The 22,686-nt window shown below is 36.9% G+C and overlaps 1 protein-coding gene across 1 annotated transcript in view; it reads right to left on the reverse strand.

Annotated features, from left to right (window-relative positions):
- LOC121417229 (uromodulin-like) overlaps nt 1-22,686 on the reverse strand; it is a 59,991-nt gene that overhangs the window by 17,008 nt on the left and 20,297 nt on the right. Inside the window, exons 2-5 of the mRNA XM_041610857.1 lie at nt 12,980-13,279; nt 11,717-11,992; nt 3,576-3,671; nt 2,561-2,736 (exon numbers count right to left, since the gene is read on the reverse strand). Of these exons, the coding sequence (XP_041466791.1) occupies nt 2,561-2,736; nt 3,576-3,671; nt 11,717-11,992; nt 12,980-13,279 (848 nt within the window). The remainder of the gene's footprint in view (nt 1-2,560; nt 2,737-3,575; nt 3,672-11,716; nt 11,993-12,979; nt 13,280-22,686) is intronic.

Genomic DNA, 22,686 nt, shown 5'->3' on the forward strand with positions numbered 1-22,686 from the left:
TCATATCATAGGCAAGAAAGGTGCTCAAAAAAAAAAATCATGTAACCCGTAGGGCCTACTCATTACGGTACGGGTTAACCTGCTGCGGGTTAATATGCTGCGGCCAATGGGTGCGACTCGGGACGGGTGTATGTAGCAGCTGGGGTGCCCTTTTTCACTCACTGTACTCATCAACAAGACAATCCTATACTATTGAAAATCCATATATCACAATTTCTATCAAAATGATGGATAGTTCACACATATGAATTGATGAATACGCACCAGAGAACACATATTTCATGGTAGCAAATAGGTTTTCAGCTGAAATCCCGCGGCAGACAACCTATCACTCACGCAGCAGCAGGCAATTGCAGCCATGCTTCGAGCGGTTCTACCGGGCGATCGCCCGACTGGGATAGCGCTGACACCCGTATCCCTGCAGGGTATACAGCGGCGTTTGCAACTGCTACAATGTATTGCTCGCGCGTACCGTACCAGCTAAACTTCATGCTGCGCACAACGCTAATAATTTTCCGTCTGCGCAAATTGGCCATCCAAAATTGAAATTGCGCTCTCCGTAGCGAACTCCGTGACAAGATTTGGAGGGGAAATTTTTACGGATTTCACTTTGACAATCGATTTTTTTTCCGGAATATTTTTCAGCAAAGGAAAAAATCCGGAATTCCGGAAAAATCCGGAAAATTAGCAACTCAGACAAAAAGGGCATATGGCAGCCATTTTGAATGTTGAAATACAGTATTTATCACCTAAATTACATAAGATATGATATATTTTGTTATAAATCATGTTTTCAGACTACATTCCACTCATACATCACCATTTGACCAAGCAAAGCCAAATTATGTTGAAATGATTTGTTCCCATTTATATTGTACATAATACCGTAAGGGACTGTAGTGGCCATTTTGACTTTAAAATAACCGTATTTATCACCTAAATGGCAGAATAAATGATATATCTTAATAGAAATTATGCTTTCAGACATTATTTTACTCATAGATCACTATTACGTGCATTTATGGTGCTCACTCCTGTGAATATTGGTTTCCCACTCTGCAGTATATATGATACAGTTAATTTCGATGGCGGCCATTTTGAAAGTCGAAATGCAGTATTTAACACAAACTTGAAACCTGAATGGTATATTTCGTTAGAAAATACGTTTTAGACAGTATTTAATTTATAATTTATGACATATATGTGCATTTTAGCGCTCACTCTTTGTGATTTCTTTTCTCCCATTTCTCATTGTGCATAATACTTTTAGGGCCTTTGGCAGCCATTTTGAATATCAAAATACAACATTCGCCACATACATGGCATATCAATAATAATATTTCGTTAATAATTATGTTTATAGTCAGTATTCCACCTGTTTAATCTTCATAATAAGCATTTTAGTAATCACTCTTGTGATTTTTTTGGCCCCTATTGCCATTGTACTCAATGATGTTTGGGCCAGTGGCGGCTATTTTAGATATCAAAATACAGCAATGTTCCCATATTTGACATAATAAATAATATATCTCATTAGTAAACATGATTTGCATATATTACTTAGTTCATATATCGCGATTTTTCAGTTTAGTGCTCATTTTTGTGAAAATTAGTTTTACCTATTCGTATTGTACATGATAGTGTATACAATGGCCTTTGGCGGCCATTTTGAATATCAGGAAAATATTTTTTTTGTCAAAAATTATTTTTAAAGATTGTATTTCACTCCTGCCATACAATTTCATGCATTTCACAGCCAATGTGCGGACAATTTTATGAGTTTCATGGGTAATTTACATATTTTGGCGGCCATATTGGATTTTGCCAATTTGCGGAAAATGCTCAAGGTTACACGAGTGGCATCATTCAGATTCGTAATCAGCACCCTTGAATTGACAAGAATCCATCAAAAAATATTGTATATATAAAAAACAAGGTTATGCCTCTTCTATCCTAGACTATGAAGTATGTAAGTTGCTGTTCAGTGCAGTGATCAACTAGCCGTTTTTTGTCGTTTTCTCTCCCTTTTCAGATCCGCTGTTGAGCCGCTATGTATGCTTTTTTGGAAAAAAAAGCCCAGTAAGAAAAAGTCAAATTTTGTCCTTTAAGACTTCTCCATAGACATTATTACATGAAATGAGATATCATTATTTCATTATCATTGATATTTGATCTTGAATCGTATTGGAGAATATGCATTCTAAGAACTTAATTTTACTTTATTATTTTCTTGCAAGAATCTGTGCATTTTGACACCAAGATCACTTACCTGCAATATTTTACCTCGGAGATACAATTACAAGGTATATAAAAGAGGGCACTGAACCTTGCAAAAAAATCCACTTTCCCCAGCCTATATTCCTCCTAACTCTTTTTTTAAGTAAATGTTGACATTCATACCTACTCATATCAATTGAAAAACCATTTCCAATCACTTTATTCCAGTTTGACTATAATGTGGTCTAATTTCGGGTTACTGCGTGTACATTGCAGAGTAGAACCTTATTCATAGTCGGAGTAAATTCAGTACTTCTGAAACCCCTACCAAAAAAAAAATTACCGTTCTGGTGGTACGACACTCATCATAGTTGGTAGAAAGGGTCATATGAGTAAGAGTGCTACTTGTAGTTGAGCAGGAACTGTCACGAAAATAAACATCTTCCGGGCCAATACCAACGAAAAGGTCATTACTTATGATGACGGTCATCGAGTCACTATCACACGTTACTGATGTAACTGCAGAAACATAAACAGGAAACACAATTGCATTTTGATCCGGACGTCTAAAATCGCCCATAATGACGAGGATGATGATAATGAAGATGGTGATGATGATGTTTGTAATGACATGATGATAATAATAAATACAATAGTGATACAAATAATATCATTATAGGGCTGATAATAATAAGTGTGAAACCACTAGACCGAAACACTCTGATGGGTCCAAGTCAAGTAGGCACTTCGGCACAACTCGTCCCCGGCTAAAGATTAGTTGTCAATCTTAAAACCTAACCATAACCGAAGATACATAAAGACACAAATGATTTGAAATCATATTAATCAATTTGTATATATAAGTCAGTATAAACATTTGTCATAAAAAGTGCGATCCGCTATTCTGCAGCTCGGCACCTGAGTTTATAGCAGGGTCAAGTTGGCCGGCACTCCACTTTGACATACTGTGTGTTTAAGATTTTTTTTTTTCAATTTTTCTCGTCATAATAATAGTAATAATAATAATAATAATAACATAGGATTTGTATAGCGCACGTGTCCACCTTGCTGGGTGCTCAAGGCGCTCCTATATTACCCCGGCTAATCAAGTCTACCGATTCTGGTGCGCACAGCTTTTTGAGGAATCACTTCCTGCTGGTACCCATTTACCTCACCTGGGTCGAGTGCAGCACAGTGTGGACAAATTTCCTGCTGAAGGAAAACACGCCATGGCTAGGATTCGAACCCACGACCCTCTGTTTGTAAGGCCAGAGTCAGAAACACTAGACCACGACGCGCCCAGAAGAAGATACGTAAAACAAAACAATAGCAAAACAACAACAACAAAAAACACTTACGCTTCTCCTCACATGCAGTACCTCCAAATCCTTCTCTGCAAATGCAAGTGCCTTCCACACAAGTCCCTCCATTCATGCACGGGTCAGAACAAGGTTCTGAAATAATAATGATAAAAAACATGTGAACGGTACCATGATGAGGTAAACGAAATTTTGTACATGTTACCTGCCACCCTAAAACCAACAATAAGCCACTAAAAATTTTCGTTGACCTAGAAAAAATACTTCCTAAGTTTTTAGATATTAATGAAAACAATACTTGAATATAGAAGAAATTCTGTGACAGGTCTAGGGATTAATGAGAAACAATGGTTACATTCGGGTTTTACTCAAGCATGAGATAGGCACACTGCGGAATTTTGGTGAATTTTTCAAGTACGGTAGTCCAAACAAAAAAGTGGTGTCGAAGAAACTCTCTCAGCCGATTATTCATCTTCTCGACTTCAAAGCTTGGCAGTACGAACAGAAGAATAAGAAAAACTATTGAACTTTTGTATAGCGCTGGATGCGACTACCCCGACATTATCTCGGCTACGCTTGAACATTCGTGATAGGATGTGAATCAAACCCCAGACCTTCTGGTTCAAAGTTCTGCCGACTGAACCACTACACCTCTACGAGAGGAACCTTTTTTTCAAATATAAAGCGAATGTCTCTTTTTTGTACTTGTTGAAGAACAAAATTTAGATTATTTCAAAACGGCAAAAAAAAACGCCAGTGTTAATTTAATACCAGCCTGGTATCTATATCGGAACACACCAGAAAAGACCTAAGACAAAATCTGTTTGGCGTTAGGCTAACACCAGACAGGCATTAAAGCAACACCAACTAGTATTGAAACAATATCGGTTTGATTTCAGCTTTCATCAATAGGAAAGGGGCTGGGGAGAAATATTATCTTTCGCTTCCGTTCAGCCGCCTAACTCGTTTTTTTGTTGTTGCTTTGTGTCTTAGTTTCTTTGTTTGTTATTTCTACATAGTAAAAACTGTGGTATTAACCAGTGTACATAGAGGACCACACCAGTTATTTTTCACCGGTGTTTAATTGGTGGTGTTAGTTTTACACCTATAGGTGTTATTAAAACACCTTTTGTTGTTACATTACACACGACAAGATTTATATATATATATATATATATATATATATATGTATATATATATATATATATATATATATATATATATATATATATATATATATATATATATATCCTTATTGAATTCTTATATCCAATCACTATATTAATCTGAAAACGAACCACATTCATGCTTTCATAATACTTAAATTCCAAATTCCAGTTACACAATCACCCCTGTTTAAACGGTGGTGTTTTTCAGTTTTGGACGGGGGCCTCGCGTGCATCAAAAACATCGATTTTTTTTAAAAAGGGGAAGTTTTGAAAGACTGGTCAATGGTCGATCGCAGGGCCAAACGTGTTTAGGGTTTGTTTTTTCCCCAAACTATTTCCCCGGGGTTATACTCTGGCGACAACTTTTTAGGGGCCAAAATGTGTTTAAGGGTAATTTTGCACACAGAGAAAAACTCATTTAGGGGGTGTTTGAAAAAAAAATTGGCCAAGCTTGTGCATACAGCACTACATTTGACTACCCCCCCCCCCCCGTTCTGATGGAGAATCTCTTTATATTGCTATATTTGTTTGCTTTTTCAAGCCCAACAGCACTGTCAATTCTTAAGAATGTGTAAAAGATAAAAAAAAAAAATCAATAACAAACATTGCAAACTTAAGAAGTCCCATTTATTCCAACTAGTGGTCATATTCATCATAATTTGCAGCACTGCAGAGTAATTATTTTATTGTAGAGGTATTTAAAAAAAGGTCCATGGAATAATTCCAGTTTATTAGCTTCATAAAATCACACATCGGATCTGCAGGTAGAGTGCAGATAATGAATAAATTATATCATAACTTCAGCTGATCAATCACCTGTTCATCAATTATTTTGACGTCAGCGCGCAGAGTGTAAATATGGACAGATCATGATGCGCGCAAACATTACTGTGGAATCCCTACAAATAGTCCGTGAAATATTCATTTTGCATGTCATTTTTTCAAAAGTTTTAGTGTCTGCATCGCCACGGAATTAACTGTTCAGTAAGGTAACCTTAATTTCTTGACTTAGTTTATGTAAAAAAAAAATAGGCACGCATTTTGGGCTTGCAAAATGTATAATTGTCATACGTATCCTCTTCGTGATTTTCTTACAACGTTCTTAAAACATGTACGTTCCTCTTTTGGTCAATGTAGGCCTATATGAATTTCTTGCTCGTGTTTCACACTCGCATTATTTGATTGGTGAGATATATGTATCCTCTTCATGAATCAATGCAAATAGTCCTTAACAGGTGCCACTTTTCAGGTTAGTAGGCCTGTACATAAAAATTCAACTCGCGAATCGCGCTCGCGTTCTTGTTTAGTTAGATACCTATTCTGTACATAATAAAAGTGCTAGAATATTCCGTTTTAAGATCGAAATGTAAAAAACACTCACTTTACATTATCTGTTTGAAGAGACATTTATCCTCTTCATGGGTCACTGTTAACAGTCCTTAACTGGTCCATTTTAGATTTCAGGATATCAACATTTTCAGCTCGCGCATCGCGCGGGCACTCATTCCCGACCTTTCGTTTGAGGACGCGGACGCTTATTTACAACGGTCGTTGACTTTGGAAGGGACTTTTTGGGCCCGTCATCATGGTCGTAAAACTCAGTCCTGCAATGCAAATTGTGTGACATGAGATTTTTTTTCGTTTCGCATCTGCGACGGAAACATTCAATATGCGTTTCGTGTGCAAAATTCTGGTTGCTAGTATGGTAACAGCGATTTATCCGATTGAGGGCGACTTTCCAAAGCCACGTTTGACTCCTCCTAGAGCTCGAGAGGCCGCCCGGGGGGCCCACTTCCATTGATTAGTGGATACCAGTAGCGACCACCCGTAAAAGGGGACAGAGTGGGCAGGTACGTTACGTATATAGGCCTATGTAACGTTATAAGGGTGTCAAAACGATGTTTAAAATGCTGAAATAAAGGATATATATTCAATACTTGTAGGGTTTCACAAGCCAAATACTTGTTAAGAGATGCATTTTCATAATCTGGAAAAGAATTGCTTCCCTTGTTTAACATGTTTAGGGTACTTTTCGAAACCCCATGGTCGTGCCTGGTATCCACTCATCAATGGAAGTGGTCCCCCCGTAATTTGAATCTAATCCCCATTTCTGGGGAATGTAAAACATAATGCCCCTCACATCGTGTGGGAGAGGCATATCGTTTGTGTATAAGGAGTAAACAAAAGAAACAAAGAAACAAAAGAAACAAAAGGAAACGAATTCAAAGGTATCGCATATGATGTGTACATATCAACGCATGCGAAATGTTCGGCTGGAGAGGTTGATCTTATCCATGAAATCAATTGCCAGTGATCCACCAATAATCCACATTAAATGTAATATCGATTCGATGGACTGTAATGATCTATATTTAAGCCTTCATTCAGTAAGTTTTTTCTCACTCAATATGTTCTCGATTTGTTTGAAAAACCACTTTCTTCTCCATGTCATAAATCTATTTTAGGTTCTGCATTTTGAATATCTCCAGCCATCAGTCGTAATATACATGCATGCATGCGGTACGGGTGTCGCGGAAAGGGATCTTGCACACGAAAAGCAGATTTGTAGGGCCTGTAACCCCCCTGTTACACAAAGCTTAGCATTGATCGTAGAGCAGTTTTCTACGTTTGATTCTATTGACTGTAATGCACAATCAATCTTAAAAATCAAGTGTATGATTAAGCGTTAACTTTTGTTTTAGGGGACCCTAATACTAGCGTCCGTGATGATTGCGAAAGGTTCCAATTGTTTAGTAAGGTACGCATTTTGTGTGTGATAACAAAGTGTGCCGAGAATGTTCGACTTTCAAGTCAAAATTTATTAAATGCCCCTTCCCCCCGGAAAAAATAGATTTGCAATCGAATCTTTGCACCCCCATTGATCTATGTGTTTTTGGACTCTGCATGGACAGAATATACACAAGGTGTGAAGATTTTTTTTATCATAGCATAATTTTTGTATAATAATGTGTTGCAAGCTACTGAGAGAGCCTTCCAATTCATAGTATCCAGCCACCTTTAAAGGATACACACAAAGAAAATTCACGAAAGTGATGATTATAGACAAATTATATATGAATGGAAAGGTCTTGTCTTTTTATACACAAATATGTCACTAAAAAGTCTTACAGATGTTGTGGAAATGCAAGAAATGACATTAATAGAGACCCTTCTCAGCCCCCCAGCCGCCCCCAGGCAGACATTCACGCGATCGAAAACAGTCGAGAATAATGACGTCACATGATCGACTACACACTATATCTCTCTGTGCATAATAATACACTGATACACCTTCCTGGTCTCTATTTTTCTTCGAATTTACCGTTTTCTTCATGTGTTGTGATATCCGATTTCGACATCTTCAGACTATAAGAGAACCAGAACTGTGTTACTTTGTCCATTTTTATTGAATTATGAACTGGAAAGACCGATTTTGTCCACTCGACAGTCTTCGTTGTGTTGCTCTGATTCCAAGCTGTACGGTCCCATTCACTTGCTGCCGATGCAGGTTACGCTGTTTGATCCAGTCAAAAGTCAGACTCAAGGTAAGCATGTTTGGAAACTGTAGTCTGTACTTGTTCTGACGATGCATTCAGGTCAGATGACAGATACAGATCTGATATAATTTTAGAATCATGCATTTTGGCATGACTACTATTAAAATTAAAAAGCCTTTATTTTAGAAATAATGTTTTTGCACAATTCCAGCAGATTTTTCTTCACAAAGACTTCAGTCAGATTTCTAAATAAAATGGTCAGGACTCGGGCGATTAAATTATTAAGGAGCACTGGCATGGACCATGGCTGAAAATATGCTGTTTCAGAGGAATGTTTGGCATTATCGTAGTTTTTGTCACCAGTCCATTCACTGCCGTTTATTTCGTCAACGGCGGTGATCCACTCCCATTGACTTTGTACACAACGAGCGCACAAACACCAAATTTCACGATAAGGCCGAATGTTTTCACGATAAGGCCAAATGTTTAAGTTTTTATTATACACAGGTCTAGTACCCAATGCGTTTATGCTCAGGAGGGCCCTGTATCGTATACATCCAGATACACAGAATTATATCACCATAATGCTGATGTCATGAAGCAAGACAAATTTTCAGCAGTGGTCACCCTGATCATGCTGATTCCTGGCCAAAACTAGAGTCTGGTGTTTCTTTCTGATTAGAGTGCTTCTACATATGAATGCGTAGTGCCTTCAACATAAAACAATGAAGATAAATGCACTCTTTGTAATGACACAGAGTACCGTACCTCAAGTGATTCACTACCGCTAAGTGGTAAGTAGAGTGGGGCTTACACAAACATCACTTGAGCGTTGAGGTAGAGCACCAGTGTTCTGAGTGGAATTTTTCAGGTGTCTAAACCTACTATTATTTGTTGTTGACCGGGAATTACATGCCACCGCACATCGTCAATCATCAAGATAATGAAATTCATACTTTGATTTGATTATTTAAATTATTTCTTTATTTTTTCTCTCTTCTACACACAGATCTGCACACTTGCTGACTCTGGTGACTTCTGGTCTCTGCTCGCTACTTCAATCTGGGAGATTCCATCATGTCTTCTTACTGATTTGGATATAGCCATTTTTTTTCACTCTTTCCAGGAGCTACGATGCAAGTTTTGGACTGATAATGATGCAACAGAAAATTTATCTTTATCGATCTTGGAAACGATTTTGAGCACAGTTTTGGAGAGAACTAAAAAAATTGACTTGGACAGGAATACAGCTTGTCGAAAATAAGAACACACAACTTAAAACGAAAAAAACAATTTTAATGTTATTAGGGCATTTTGCAAGAAATTTTCTAATCAATCACACGTCCCAAATCAAGGGTAAGTCCTTTGATTAAAGACAAACATGTACATGTAGTTGAACTGCTATTGCAACTCAACCTTATTACGCTTGAATTTGAATTTAAGACTTACGCTTGATTTGCAATGGAACATAAGTTTCTTGCAGTGCCCCATATTTGTGTTTTGTTATCAGATATCTAACGTGCTGATTTTTCTCGAAAGGTATAATATATTTGTCCTTTTAAACGGTATTTGAATATGGGTACGCCTTTTATTTGTTTTCCACAAATTTATTGCATGTACATGTATGAACAGAAGTGAAATATTTATTGTGAAGCACTGAATGTTGTGTGCTGTTGTGTGATGGTTCATCATTTTGTTTTGTTCTAAGACTGTAAGCCTGGTGGGTGTGAGGAAGTGGCCTGGATGAAAGAAAAGTGAACATGTGCCCAATTACAGATTTGCATATTTTAAGACAATTTTGTTTCTGGATAAATATTGCTATGCATTCCCTACATTAAGAGTAAAGGAGAAGTCCACACAATCAAAAATTCATTTGAATTTAAAGAAAAATAAGATATTGCAGGAAAGTTCATAAAAACTTTGATTCAAATTAATATAATTACTACTCTAACATTGAGAAATTTTGCCTAATTTATAAAACGATGATATGCTCATCTGTGTCGATGTGCAAATTACACTAACCGTTATGTCACACGCACTAAGTTCTTTTGTATTTTGTTGTTTGATATATTTACATGACATGTAGATTTGATATTTAATTTTCTATTTATTTTCTGAAAAATTTTCAGAGGGATTTTAATTCCTCCAAATAACATTTAGAGTTACAGTTCCGTAAATGTAACCTATTGTGTTCGGATGAAGAAATTCCTATACTCAAATCTGCAAAGAATTAAAAAACAAAATGCCACAAAAAAATTAGAAACGAATGTGATGTGACAACACTAATTTGCATATCATTGTTTTGTGACTGTTTTGAGTAAAAACAGCAAGGGAAATTACTCTATTCAAATAATTTTTAGTTGATGTGGACTTGACTTTTAACTCATCCTGTACCCCTCCTATCCCAAATAAGAGTAGAATCTAATCAAGAACTTGAAAATCAAAAGCAGCAATTAAATAAGATTTGATAAATACAGGTCTGAATGGGATTTCACAAGAAAAAAAAGCTGGGTAGGGACGAGAAGGAATAAAAAAAAATAACCAAGGTAATCCGAGTTTTGAACCAGGGTCCTCGCACACGACAAAACGATGGCCAACACGTTTGGCCACAGACCACTCCCTACATTGTGGTGTGCTTTTAAGATATATCAAACAAAGTCCGCTCGCCGCTGTGGGCTAATCATGTTTCGGCAATTCAACTGCAATTTCAATCATTTCGCGATGGATATTGCCATGTTATTTTGTGGTTCCTGACTTTGTTACGTAATGAAATTTCATAATTTTTTTTCAGTCGTGACGAAGAATGTCTATGCTTTATATTGATTATAATATCAATTTGTCGCAAGTGTGATTTCTAAGTGAAAATATGCTTTGTTTATTCAAATATATTTCTTGAAAAAAAATCATTTTTTCTAAGCTAAATATCGGTTACCAAAATACGTTAAATGTGCGCTTTATTTCACTGTTCAGTAAATTCAAACTTTTATCTATATAACAAGACCAATCTTGTGAGGAATAAACAATTCTAAGAGCAAAAAAACGCTGATTGGAAAGATCGTCTTCAATGGGCTGCTGTCAGCTCAGCTGCTCACGCTCATTGTGTGACGTCACTCAGCTGGAGCTCGCAAGAGGACCGATGGAAGGCTGAAATATGGCATGAAAATAAATCATTTTTGAGAGCTGATTTCTGCAAACTCTAATGACTATTTTGAAAAGTGAAGTTATATATCTGATTAGTAATACTTCCCCTTTACAATGATGACCACAAAAAGGCATTATAAAATACTTTGGATTCTTCGAGTGTCTCCTTTAAGCTCACAAAACGACTTGTAGTGACAACACGCCGTGCACGAGAACTCTTTTCAATCGAGTGTTCATTCCCATATTGATCCTGACTACTGAATTTACTATCGTTTTTACTTGAATTAGTAATAACGTGAGGTTAATGCCGGGTTAATGTAGTTATAACAACATCAAGAACGGCAATGAATAGGATGTGGGAAGTGAAACTCACCTTGGGCTTTTCGAACCGTCACTTTAAATGAGCATCTATCGGTGTTTCCTGCAGCATCTCTGGCTTGGTAAGACACCTCAGTTACGCCAATAGGGTAGTCCCCGCCATTGCTTCCTGGTCCTTTGAAATCCATTATGGGACAACTGGAGAAGCTGTTTAAAACAGGTTCAGTCCAGTTTACTGACGATGTGTTAACGGTGTTTGTGGCGTTGTCGTCAATCACAGCTACGATGTTCTCAGGACATCCTTCTATGGCAACGGGTTCGTCATACGAAACTATTAATAAAGAGAAAGATATCCAATGCTATATTATAATACACATTAGTATGACTCGTCTGGCTGGGAGTTTTATCTACGTGAACTTTTAAGAATCATGGATCTTTACAGACCTACTCTGCATATGAAAAAAACGATTCTACAAGCAACAAAACCTCGTTGAATCTGTGGTTGACTTTCCGATTATATGGTTTAAGGTCATTTTAACACGACTGCCTTGTAGCCTTTCCGATCCACCGTTCAAGATTTAGTTCATCTTTGTCTAAGAACATAAGTGATTACTCACCGTAAATTACAATTTTAATCTAAATCTAAATTAAAATTTAAATCTAAAAAAAAAGAACTCGGACTTTACTATTAGGCCTATCATGAAGTACATTTGTGATGAGCCCTTATTCCTTGCAGGAAAGAACACAATGCCCCGTATGTTAAAAAATATGTATACTTCTTCACAATTCTAACTTTGATCATTTTGTGAATAGGCCTACAATGTGAGCACTCACACTGCCAAAGTTTCCATGGATTACAAATGATACTCACACTGTTTAATATCAGTACTTTAACAGCGTGGACGAGATCTCTAACGGCATGACTTACTATGTGAACACACTTTGTAGCACTTAGTTATTTCCAGGTACCACCTCGCCGCCTCCTCCAGCTCTACCCCTGCATCCAGCAGCGTAATGCTCCAAACATTTTAAGGGAACTAGACATTTCGTATGGGGCATAGTTTTTAAGCAGCTGAGCGAGCGAGCGGACCGAGAGAGCAAAACAATTTACCCCTAGAAAATAATCTAAATGTGATATAGATTTTGACTATGGTTTTGATCTTGAGATTTTTTTTGGTTTCATTTCTGATTTTATTTATTTATTTATCATTGGTATTATTATTATTATTATAGTTTTTTTTTTGGTGGGGGATCCATGGCTGCAAACCTCGCCCCTCCTCCATGCACGCCACCGTTTTGAACAAACTATTGATCTTACTATTTGAAATTATCCTCATTATGAATCGAGGCTCGATGGTGTACTTGCTGCCGTTATTCAGTGTCACTGTCTTGTTGAGGATCCTGAGAGTAGAGAACTTGAGATCGTACTCAAATATGTGGGTTTGTATATGCGTAGAATCGGTTGTATCAAAACCAGTCCAGAGCAGCTTGCTCCCATACTTGCTGATTTGTGAGGTGCTCCAATACGGTTTAGAGATGACCTTGATTGTCGTATCCCCTCTCCCGTCAGAATTGATTACGCCCAATCTACGGTGTTTCGTGTAGTAAAACAAACGGGCTGTAAAAAAAAAAATGGCAACGAATCTACAAATGAAAATTGTGCATAGATATCTTACATGAAAGCTTGACAATGAAAGGATTGCTCCTGGCTGAGAAAAATATGATTTGATCACAAATAGGAAAATAAGACAAAATACTGGAAAAGATAGATCAAAATTATGAAGGCAACACTGTTAGAAAATTTATCCTTAAACTAAAAGAAGTTCCTGCAGCAGAGTCTCGAGAACACCTGTAATCTTACCAGATTGCGTAATCTTACAGGAAATTGGTATTTGGTGTGTGTAATCTTACAAATTTCCTTAAATAAAACACTCTTTTCCCCTTTTTCTAACAGACCTGTTCTCTTAAATTGCAGAAAAATTCCTGTTTCATGAATTTAAAGAATGATTCTGGTATTGCTTTCTGCAAAATCTTCTTTTATTTTTCTGTAAAATCAGGGGTTTTTTAACAGTGAAGGATTAAGGAACACCAAAGTTATGAAGATTTTCATATCAGTAAAACAGTTTTGTGCATATCTTGACTTGTATAAAATGAGCTAACCGATGATGTCGTATCCCTGCTTGTTCTTTTGTATTTTATTACATATGTTTGGATTGACAACTGATTTAATAATTAGATATTCATTGCTTCAACTTGTTTTATCATTAGGGGGTTACATCATGAAAACATGAATAATCAGGATTTCATGTGACAACATGAGAAAAAAGGAAGTGGGGTGTGAAATCGTGGTGCCAAGCGTCATCGCTTGGCACCAATTGATACCTTGGATGTCGTCATGTAAAACCCTGTGATTGCGCTTGGCACGTACACCTAATGAAATATTCATGATCACGTGCAGATAATGCTGTGATGCATGGATACGAGAAAAGATTACGGTATCTTAATTTACAGTACCTTCAATTTACAGGCATCATACTTCTATAATCAGGGTCGCAGCCAGGTGAGGGGAAGGGGGGGGTTCCCTTGATTCCGCGCAACCCCGCCACTTGCCGACACCAGAAAAAAAAGGAGCAAAGAAAAAGAAGAAAAAGTGGAAAAGGGGAGCCAGGAAAGGTATAAAAAGGTGATAAAAATATATCCCGTTTTCTAGTCAATCTAAACAGATTATTATGCTAACGATTCGATATTTGTAGCTTTGTTCCAACGAGATTCGTGATTACGCATCCTGTTCATGATTTGTAGCGGGACAGCTTTTCGAGAAGAGCGGCGGCAGTCCACCGTCTTGCGCTTCCCTCGTATAAAGAAAGATGATACAGAGACCTAACAATTTTCTAAAAAGTTGAAATTTATTTATGGGGTAGATATACTGTCAGACACTTCACTTAAACTCCATCATTTACAAAAGGAGAACATACACATTCAAGCTAAAAAAATAAATCTATCGAATTTTTATTACGTGATATTTTGGGGAACTACTCGCATTATGACGTCTTTCTTTTTTTTGTGGGGGGGAGGGGTTGCCATCTTTAAGGAATCCCCTCCCTCTCCGAGATAGATATACCATTTCCCTTGTGTTCTTTCTCTCCCACCTTACCTCCTCAACCATCCTGTCCAACATCCCCATCCCAACCGTTAGCCCCTTTCTGCATCTGCATGCAGAAGTTTGGGCATTTGGTGCATCAAAGTTTTAGCACAAACACAATTTTAAGAATGTGAATTTTGAGACTAAACATACGGATATAATTCATTACTATTTGACTTTTGCATTACGCCAGTATAACGGTTATACCCCTTTAGATTTTGTTGCGTATGGCGGCTACTCGCATCCACGAAAAATGTCTGGCAATATTTTTCAATGACCCTGAAAATAAGACAATTTCAAGAGGTTTGCTGATGTGGTTTACGGTACACCATGTGAAGTGTTATAGAAACAGTGGATAGAAGAAGAGAAGAAATGGATAGGCGAGAAAGTGGAGATTTGAGAGAAGAGTATTCTTTCTTGAAAGTAGTCCTGAAAAGGACTGTAAACAAGAAGGCATGTTGAGTGAGAACAGCTTGAGTAGTAGAGCTGATGAGCATATGCTGACTTGAGTAGGCGAGTAGAGATGATGAGTAGTAGAGAGACTCAACGTTTCGTACAGGTTGACTGTCCGTCTTCAGGAGTGAGTGTTCTATCTATCATTTTATTTTTATTGGCACGTAAGTCAATTTGACTATTTGTGCCAGCTAATAACTTAACTTTCAATTTGGCTTTAATGCCTGAAAAAAAATTTGATTGGCTTTTGTAACAGTTTTGAAATTTATGCACCATTTATCAAATCATGGTGTTATATTGATTTTGATGCATCATTTATGTTTCCATGGCGTTATTTTTATGCACCATTTATTGTCATGGTGTTATAATAAGTCTTATTTATTTGTCTTATAAGGTGCTATAATTTTTCAATTCAATTTTCATTATCTTGTTGCGACAAGTCAATCCAGGTGAAAAAAACAGAGATTGTGACCAAAATTACTCTGGAAAAACTGTGAGAGACTTTTGCAATCCCCCAGTGAATAAGTCTAGCAAAGTGTGATATAATATGAAATTTGGGGTGATATTTATTTCACATTTTAACATATTCCGTCACGTCGTGACGCTAGTAAGCATAATTTTGTTTGGAGCGTAACTGCTTAGTAAGATCAATATGATTATTATGAATTTTGCCCGTACATTCTGGTGGCTTTTTGTGCCCTTGAGAAGCGCAATTTGGTAAAGTAATTTTGTGCCTGCTTCGATGGCAAATTTGGTTGGCGTTTTGTGCCTAGAAGAGAGCAGAATTTGGTGGGCATTTTGGCCCCGGCGAAAAGTATATGCTTTTCGCGCAAAAGTGTCATTATCATTTTAGATTGATTTTAAAACTTGCTATAGGAGTTTATTGGAAGTCTTTGTTAAAGGTTAAACATGTTAAAGGAGAGAGGGAGAATTTGAATTGTTTAATAGTAACTTAAACTATTTTTATTTTGCATTTTGTATATTTTTTATTATGAACGCTTAAACCCTACCTTGAATACTACCAACTTATACAAATCGTTAGTTTTTTTAGTTATAAAGATAATATTTACTCTTTAACGCTTATTGATTTTAATATATTCTATCCATAACTTATTTTAGTCGGGACATTAAACCCACTTTGTTTCTCATATACATTTCCGTTACGTGACTATCATACCCCTCACCGTAAAAACGCTGTTAAAAAGTTAAACAGCGTTTCTATTGTGTACGCATCTTCCATGCTAGACCTCCACGCTCCACCCTCATTATACTTTCTCACACTTGTACTCCTACCCAGAGGAAGCCTTGACTTATTTAAAAGTATTAATTATCTAAAAGTTATAATCGAGGTCGCTGAGATACTATGTGCTAGAGATAACAACCGGTCAGATTCGAAGAGGTCAGTTTTCTTTGATTTACTTTTGGATTACAAGTCATTTATAAATCCAGTCGCCCTTCCAAAATTTATAAGAGACGACTGACCCTTTTCGCTTTCAAATAATGTAGATAGAGATATTGGTATATTTCGATCTTTTTGCAAGAATTTAGTTCTAGCATTTTGGTATTTTCTACAATGTAGGACATAGTGCTCCACATCATCATTTGTTTTACAAATATCACAAAGGCCATTTGGATGTCTATGGATTTTAAATATAGAAAATAAGCTGTTCTAATCCTACCTGTACGCAATCGATGGATAATTATTTCATGTCGTCTACAAAAGGCATTAAGTGAAGGTTCTTTTCTGAACGCCCGAATTTGTTGTTTCAGTGAACTGATTTGTTCGCTTACATTTGGAGAAATTTCGACATCGATATCTGGTTTCATTGGTTAAAGCTAATTTAGCTAATTTGTCTGCTTCTTCGTTTCCACTGATACCACAGTGTGCCGGAATCCATACAAATGTTATCTCAACACCTAGATAAGTAAGTGCCCTACATTTTGTAAGTATTTCTAATATTAGGGGTAGCTTAGTGTTTTCATAATGAGATATCAATTGCAGAGTGCTGAGAGAATCAACTAGCAATGTTGCACGTAGAGGGCGGAAATCTTTCAACCAGGTGAGTGCCATAATAATTGCTGCCTGTTCAGCACGGCAGACTGATATACTAAATACGAAGGCATTTTGAATATTTTAGTTCAGGTATATAGAATGATATGCTGTTTTGGATGAAGTAGGATCTTTAGACCCATCAGTATATATTCGAAGGGTGTTATAATATTTTGAATAAATTGTTTCATAAGAGCATTGCTGTTGTAGTAAAGGATTGTCTTTTTTAGAAATCTTTTCTTTGAGGCTAAAATCAATTTCCGGAGGAGGAAAGTGCCAAGGTGGTTATGGAAGTGTAGTAATCTTTTCCACCGATGGTGAGTACTTCAAAGTTCTCATTGGTAATGGGAAATTAGTAGGTGATCTGTAGTTGTATTCCCAGCAGTCTGCAAAAGATTCTCTAGTTGGGTGATATGGAGCTGAATGTAATATACTTAGTTTATATCTTTCGAGAGGAATTCCCTGCGGTGGCTAAGTGGCAATTCGCCACATTCAATTTGGAGATTTTTTAAGGAAGTTGAAGGCAATGTGCCAGTAATAATCTTTAAGGATTGGTATTGGATCGAGTCTAATTTATTCTTATGAATTTGAGGAGCCGAATCAAATAAAAGCAACCAAAGTCCAACAGAGGTCTAATGAGAGCTCGGTACAAAATCAGGAGCGTTTTGGTGTCCGCTCCCCAGTGGGTGCCAGTAATACACCTTAATATGCTTATTCTTTTTTGCATCTAATTAATAAGTCACTGATGTGGTATTTCCACGAAAGCTCAGAATCAAAGGTTAAACCTAAAAATTTAGAACTCGATACAACTTCTATTTTATTATCTCCATTAGTTTTTTTTTGTGAAGATGATGATTTTGGTTTTTGTAGCAGATAATTTAAGTTTAATTTTGCTTGTACCTTCTGCAATGGAATCAATATATGTTTGGACTTTTTTGGTTGCAATTTTAAGGTTTCGGCTTCTATACCATAACACAATGTCATCTGCAAAAATAGCTTTATTCGAATTAATGCATGAGTGCGCTAGATCATTGATATAAAGATTGAACAAGAAAGGACTTATGACTCCCCCTTGGGGAGGGGGCCCTTTTGTTATTTCCTTTCGATGTGAAATGAAATTATTTTCCCTTACTCTGTAAGTTCGACCTTTGATAAATTCGGTTATCCAATCAAGAATATGACCTGAGAAACCAAACGTTCGTAATTTTAATATCAGAATTTTGTGGTCAACATTGTCAAAAGCCTTCTCAAGGTCAAGGAAAACCGCTATTAGAAAATCGTGATTCATAAACGATTTGTGGACATCTGTGTCGAGTCTTGTTAAATTATCGAAAACACTTCTATTTGGAGTAAGACCAGATTGAAGAGGTGATATTAGATTGTATTTTTCGTTTAGCCAAAGTAGCCTTTTGGTTATCACTCTTTCCATAATTTTGCACAAGACCGAGGTTAATGAAACCAGTCTATATGATTTAGCATCTGATTTGTCTTTATTTGATTTTAATATAGGAATAACGATTGAGGATTTCCAAATAGGCGGTAATTTAGATGTTTGCCAAATTTAATTGAAAATATCAAGCAGTATGACGATTGCATTATGGGGTAGATTTTTTATAAAAAGCGCCCTAATATTGTCAGGCCCTCAGGCCGTGTTTGGAGTTGCTTTTAATGCTTCAATAAGTTCTTTAACCCTAAAAAAGACCCCTCGACAATTTTCGCGATAAATCCGCCGCGCGAAATTCTTTGACAGCGTCGCTCACTTAGTTTTTACATTCAAGTCTCGCACAAATTTTGAGACCAAATTTGCGACCCACGGGTACGCGGTTCCGATATTACGCAACATGAAATTACGCAACAATTTGCCGGTCCCAGGGTCAATTCGGGTATAACTCCCATCATTTAGTAATACTAGGTTATTATTGAAAATGAAACTTAACAATTTTACCATTTTGACCCCGGTTTGCACTCCCCCATAATGGGTTGTGACTGTTAAAATCCCCGCATATCATTACATTTTGATCGCTATCGCATTAAATTGAGTCAAGATGGTCGACCCTCATAGATTTTGGATTATAAAAGTTGATAACTGTGTAAGAAGAGGATCCAATCGTTATTTTTACTTTTTGGTATTCTTTATCTGGAGGAGTATATAGTGGGAGGTGAGTTATACTGTCCCTAACGTAAAAGGCGTACCCACCCTTATTTTAGCCCAGTCATTTTAGCCCAAATTATGACCAAACTTGGAACAAATTGCAACAGATTTTTTTTATCACAATGCATTTCTGTGAGGTCCCTAGTACAACATACTAAAAGTCCCAAACTTTCCGAATAGGGGAAAGGCATCTAATTTGAATAAATCCAAGATGGCTGCCAAAATTAATTGATATGCCTTATCCTTAATTTATCTTTTGTACAGATAATGAAAAAATCTTGAAATGAATACGCAATTTACTATGATTAAGATATCATAAATCGATTGCAATCGTTTTTGGGACTGTCCGGTTCATTTTTTTCGAAAAATGTGAGAAATTATGCCAAAATTTTCGTGTTTTCGGTCAAAAATTTGCACGTGCGTTGAAATCTTTCTGTTTTATCATTAGCATCAACAACTAATGTAAAATATCAGCATTCGACAAGAAAGGGGATATATCAACGACAGAAATTCATATGCTTCATAACAGTATTAATGTCTTAACTTGCTTGGAATAAGGGCAAATACATCCGAATGTATTATGCGATATTGCGATAAAGTGACACCAAAAACCAACCTCCGTGTCCCAGTCAGCCTTTTATATCGACTACAACGCGATCGCTGGGATGCCTTTGAAGATAGTACATTATATTAAATCGGGCTTGCCTCGCCTTTGTTGGTGTGACTAACACGCGTAAATACAATGACGTATAGCGATACAAAGGTGTATATTACTTAAATTGATATGTGGGCAAAGGGCTTTTTCTACGTATGAAAGTAACTTTTATGTTAATGAAATCTCTTAGAAATTTTAGAGGGCGCATTGCTCTGCATGCTGCATGCATTCACGTTCAAGAACATTACAGCATAGTCCCGCAATAGCTTGTCAAAGTTACCCCCCCCCCCCCGTATCCGTAGCTCAACTATTAAAAATATTGTGCTTTTTTGGAGCCCCCAATGTGACAAAGCGGTGTTTTGCTACAAAGAAAAACACATTTATTGTCTAGAAATCACTAGGAGGCAGAAGAGCAGGCTTTTCTCTATGAATTGCATATAAAGAGGTGATGGCACAGCAAATCCTATACCCTTTCAGGGGTCTTCCGAAGTCACCAACCCCTTTTTGTATTTTGCTCATTTCTTGGAAAATTCGTACAACTGAGGCAAAAAATGTTTCTGCTACAGTGTAAGCCACTTTTATTGTTTTAAAACCACTTGGAAACAAAAGAGTAGCCTTTCTTCTATGTGCTACGTATAAAGAAGTGCTGGCACATCAAAGCCTACATCCTTTAGGGGGCTGTTGAAGTCACCCATCCCTTTTCCATATTTTGCCTATTTATGGAAAAATCTATCAATTCGGAGCCCCCATTGATGCAAAAATGTTTTATATATATGTATATAGCAAACCACTTTCATTGTTTCGTAACCACTTGAAGATAAAAAAATAAAAAAAATCCTTTATCAACTACATATAAAGAAATGCTGGCTCAGCACAGCCTACCCCCTCAGGGGTTCCCTAAGTCTTCCCACTCTTTTTGCATATTTTCCCCTCCTTATTTTATTTACAATTTATGGGGAAAATCTGCCAATCTGCCCCTATAGAGGCAAAACGTTGTTTCTGCTCTAGAGCAAACCTCTTTCATTGTTTCGTAACCACTTAGAGATAAAAAAGTAGATTTTTCCTCTATCAACTACAATAAGGAAGTGCTGGCTCAGTAAAACCTACCCCCTCAGGGGTTCCCTAAGTCTCTCCACCCTTTTTTTTCTTATTTTCCTCTTTCTAAAACAAAATCGCAGTTTTTGTCCCCCCCCCATTCAGGCAAAAGGCATTTCTGCTTTTGGTTGAGTCACTTTTATTATTTGAAACTTAAAGACATAAACATAGTTGACTATGTGTAAACTATGTGGTCACAGTGTTAGACTTCAGATCACATAGTTAATCACATAATTGCCCACATATTTGGGTAACAAACACAATGTTACCACAGTGTGTTCACATAGTTGACTATGTGACACAGTGTTAGACTTCAGATCACATATTTAATCACATAATTGCCCACATAGTTGGGTAACAAACACAGTGTTGCCACAGTGTGTTCACATAGTTTACTATGTGTAAAATATGTGGTCACAGTGTTGTCACAGTGTGAGCTAGACTTCAGATCACATATAGTTAATCACATGCCTACATAGTTGGGTAACAAACACAGTGTTACCACAGTGTGTTCACATAGTTGACTATGTGTAAATATGTGGACACAGTGCTAGACTTCAGATCACATAGTTAATCACATAATTGCTCACATAGTTGGGTAACAAACACAGTGTTACCATGTGTGTTCACATAGTTGACTATGTGGTCACAGTGTTAGACTTCAAATCACATTGTTTTTGCCCACATAGTTGGGTAACAAACACAGTGACACCACAGTAAGTTCTTCAATCGTACCCGAAAAAAATTTAACAAGCAAAAAAAGGGTCTTCAAGCTCGTCAGGGGGGAGGGGAGCAGGGAGGAGTACTAAACTTGAAAACTTGTTTGATGCACTATTCCCAATACAATCTCCATTTAGTTTATAATTTACACTGAAATTTTGCCGGTAATTTTATATTTTGTATGTGTAACTGGTGCCTGGCCTCCGAAATTCCCAACAGTGTAACAGCGGCTCGAAGCATAATGGAACTTCAAAGCTACTGGAATGTTACACATCCCTTTAAGCTTTAGAACTCACATGTACAGTACGCGTTTGAATAATTTACACGAGTTTCCACTTCTCTCTATGTTCGCTTCTGCATGTACTCTGCACGTGCGTCGAGCGTGCTTGCTTTCGGAAATGTTCGATTTTTAGATAAAAATAATTTACATTTCTATACAATCTTTTTTATATATTATACTGATGATTTCTTTCATTTTCTTTTAAGATCATCATCGCAATGGATAAACTATTAGTAAAAGCTAACGTTAGAGTTATAGATCTATACTAGATATCCGGAACTCTTCGGTAAATCTCGGTCTCGGAAATCTATTTTCGGCGAGGCATAGTACTACACGTACAGGCGCTAGCGCGCTAGTGCGTTTCAAATTCACTGGCGAAAGCTTACCGACTCCCGTAACAGTTAATCGCTTCATCCAATATTAACGCCTGTTAGAATCTGATCTTACTGCACTTTGTCTTAATCTTCTTGAATTGATA

This window comes from Lytechinus variegatus, chromosome 6 (assembly GCF_018143015.1).
Source record: "Lytechinus variegatus isolate NC3 chromosome 6, Lvar_3.0, whole genome shotgun sequence".
NCBI lineage: Eukaryota > Metazoa > Echinodermata > Echinoidea > Temnopleuroida > Toxopneustidae > Lytechinus > Lytechinus variegatus.